This window comes from Penaeus japonicus, unplaced genomic scaffold, assembly GCF_977035675.1.
Source record: "Penaeus japonicus unplaced genomic scaffold, GWHDUDI00000001_assembly GWHDUDI00000008, whole genome shotgun sequence".
NCBI lineage: Eukaryota > Metazoa > Arthropoda > Malacostraca > Decapoda > Penaeidae > Penaeus > Penaeus japonicus.
Genome location: NW_028234410.1, coordinates 34732409 through 34736244, shown reverse-complemented (window position 1 = coordinate 34736244; position 3836 = coordinate 34732409). Strand labels below are relative to the sequence as shown.

General features: G+C 34.8%; 1 protein-coding gene across 1 annotated transcript in view; it reads right to left on the bottom strand.

The window, feature by feature from the left end:
- Positions 1 to 1186, bottom strand: part of LOC122247090 (protein DENND6B) — a 46056-nt gene extending 44870 nt beyond the window's left edge. The window contains exon 1 of the mRNA XM_043006092.2: positions 984 to 1186. Within this exon, the coding sequence (XP_042862026.1) occupies positions 984 to 1097 (114 nt within the window). The 5' untranslated portion in view covers positions 1098 to 1186. The remainder of the gene's footprint in view (positions 1 to 983) is intronic.
- Positions 1187 to 3836: the final 2650 nt, after the last annotated feature.

Here is a 3836-nt window from a genome sequence, read left to right as displayed (position 1 = left end):
TATATTACCTCAAACATGGATATTTTCCTCAGGTTTTGTAAATTCATCATCATTTGGCAATTCATCACTTGAGTAAACGGTAATTTTCTCTTGCACAACACTTGCAACACCATGTCCACTCAAAATCATCTTGTAAATCAAACTGTTGAAGGATACAAAGTGTAGCGGAATACCCCATAAAATTAACATCTCTACATCCATAAAAATTAATCTACAGAGCAGATGTCGCATCAAACCAAATCAAATATTCATGTGTACTGCTATTCAAATATTCTAATGTAGTCATTTCAACTTGTCACTTTCAAAGTTGCAAAAGATGATAGACCATAAAAAACTTATTTTTTAATGAACTGAACATACAAAAAATACCTATCATAAATTCAATATATAACTGTAAGGACAGTCTTCAGCCTCTTTGTTTTTTAAGTGGCTTTCTGAGAAATGGAAAGTCTTACTCACTGTCTCTATGACATCAGAGAAAGTACTTCAGTTATGAAAAAGTTTAATATTCTGTGCAACATCTAAGCTGATTAACAAATATTCCTGCATTAGCAAATCAATTGATATATTTTCTTTATATGTAGAAAAACATAGCAACTTATTCATGCCCCAAAGGAGTATAATTGCTTCAAGTACATTAGCAGTGAGATTTTATTCAAATAAGAGCCTACACTCTCACATCTTAATGACATCACTGTGTCTAACAAAACTAGTCATAGACTTAAATGGAAAGAAAAAAAAAGAATCACATAGATATACGTTATTAAAATTCCGCCCTCAAAAATTTAACTATGTGCCCTTCCTCTTGGCAGTAAATATAACAAACACAACAGTTACACTATACGTGATTCTATCAGAAGAACACTAATAATTAAAGCATGTTCAATAAACCAAAGGCTTATTCATTCTCACCAAAAAAAATGTGCATGTGCATTTCCTCGTAGTAGTACAAACAACAAACTCAACATGTACACTACACTCACCTCCATGGCTTGCCCGAGCTCCAAATCGAACGTGACGACACATATCGCGTGCACCCAGTTACTGAAATGATCCCAAGGGAGCAAAGGGGCGTCTTTCTCTTCGTTTGGGGACATTTTTGGGTCTTTGTTTCCCTCAATTTTCCGTATTTCCCTCGCGAGCTGAAACGACACGCCTTCCTCCTCCACCTGTAAACAAAACACTGAAGCTCACGCGCGAAGTTTATGCTTTTACTCACAGATGGCGCGCAGGTATCGTGACGTCACGCGGGTTTTCATTTTCTGTTGATGAAGGGGAGACTATTATATGTATCCAGATGACATTCGTTTTCATCATCTATTTCTTCCGAGGCAGCAGTACTGACACAGTGATAGAAACATTAACTATCACACGATGAAATGCGATTGTTGCTAGTTTTCTTGTTGTTTGGTTGGTTGGGGTGAGGAGGCATTTTCCAAGGATATAATTACAGGAACATTCTCCCCAATATGATGATTGTATGATTTTTATGTGTAGTTTGTATGATTTTTCCATCAAAGTCCAAAATAAGATATAGTTTGATGACATCATATGCGAATCTTTACTTGCTCCTTCAACCTTATTTTTACTTCCACCGGTCTATTTTAAAAATACCGGACGAGTGTGAAATCTAACGGTTTTGTTATCAAATAATTCTAATTTCAAAAGTATTTCTGATTGTTATTATAGTTATTAAATGTCTTTCCTTACTTTACTTGTTTCTCTCTCTCTCTCTCTCTGTCTCTGTCTCTGTCTCTCTCTCTCTGTCTTTCTCCCTCTCCCTCTCCTTCTCCTTCTCCTTCTCCCTCTCCCTCTCCCTCTCCCTCTCCCTCTCCCTCTCCCTCTCCCTCTCCCTCTCCCTCTCCCTCTCCCTCTCCCTCTCCCTCTCCCTCTCCTTCTCCCTCTCCCTCTCCCTCTCCCTCTCCCTTTTCCTCTCCCTCTCTCTCTCTCTCTTATCGCGTTGAAAAATAATTTCCGGTTTTGAATTCAATGAATGATAACAGCGATGATGGCAGTAATAATAATTGCTGTTATCATCATTGTAACGATCATGATAATAATTATAATAGTGATAATAACAATAATAATGATGCTAATAATAATAATGATAATGATATTTATAATACTAATAATGATGATAATGATATTTATAATACTAATAATGATGATAATGATATTTATAATACTAATAATTATGATAATGATATTTATGATAATGATAATGATGTTGAGGATGGTAACACTAATTATTATAACGATAAAAATAATGATATTAATATTAATGATCATAACAACAATAATGATAACGATAATAATAATAATGCCAATATTGGTAATTATAGTAATAATAATGACGATAAAAACAATATCATTTATGGTAATAATAATAACAATGATAGTAATGATAATAATGACAATAATCACAATGATGATAATGACAATAATAATTATTTTACTATCATTAACGTCATCCGTATCATTATTCTCGTTATTATTAGTATCAGTTAAGGCGTTATCATTACCATTAGCATTATTATTATTATTGTGAAAATAATAGTATGATTATCATAATTCCCATTATTATAACGATTGTAAGCAATAGCTGTATATGATTCTACTATCATATATATAGTTCTTATCATCACAATCGCATTTACCACTGCTGGTTTTATAACATGGCCATGATAACACAATACTGTTCGTGTTATGATCATAGTCGCTTTTTATTATACATCGCAACCACAATCAGTGGAGTGGCCATGGTCTGTCTGTACTACAATTGTGGAACTAAAAGAAATTATCTTTGAATATTGAAATTCTGAGTTGCAGAAGGAAACGAGGCTCCTGAAGGTTTGTAGATTACAAAAGGATATTTATGTTATCTTAGAGATTTCTTGTGAATGAGCTCCGTTAAAATTTGAGAAGCCTGGAGCCATGGCCCTCTTTCCCGCGTATCCACCCCACTGACCATAATACTTTTATTAATAAAACTATTATAATCGAGGTAACAATTGGACTATAATCGTAGACCTATTATCATTACCTGATCAGGTGAAGCACAAATTCAGATATAGATAACTGCCATTAATTATTATGCCAAACATTTATTACTCAAAATTCCCGACCGTTTTTTTCGGTTATTCGAAAACAAGCTGCATTCACGCGTAAATGAGCTGAGTGCATTACTCTCTTTCCCGCGTTACCTGACACCTGACCGTTTTACTTAGCTCCATGCCTTGTCCCTCGCATGGCAGAACAATGCATGGATGCTTAGGGGTTTACTCAGCGTACATTTTTTTGTTTGTTTGTGAAGGGGCTTTATATGTGGGATGCATTTAAGTTAGTACTCTGTGATGTCTTATTTTGGTTAATCTTTGCTTTCAACTCTCGATGTAGCTGTATATGATTATGTTATTAGAAATGCAACAAGCTGCACAACGACAAATATACTGAATGAATTAACTCACAGATTACAATGACATGTGTGTACGTGCCAGAAAAAGTTAAGCTTTCGTCATTCTCTCATACGACAATGTTATCAATTATTCGTCCCTTTGAATCCTTCTTGACTGCTTGCAATGCTATTCTCGTATTTAAAAGAAAGCATAGTCACTTGAAATTATTCCTAGCATGTACTTCGCCATAAACGTATTCAATGCGAAGAAGCTATTGTCTTATATATATATACTTCAATCACATGACACTTATCTAACATGAACAAAATGCGTATCATGCTGTGTTTGATTCATACAATAGTGAGATCGTACAAAGCATAAAGACAGGATGTGTCGGCAGTGGAAATAACGCACTCTCAACTCCCTGCCTCTCGTCCTCTC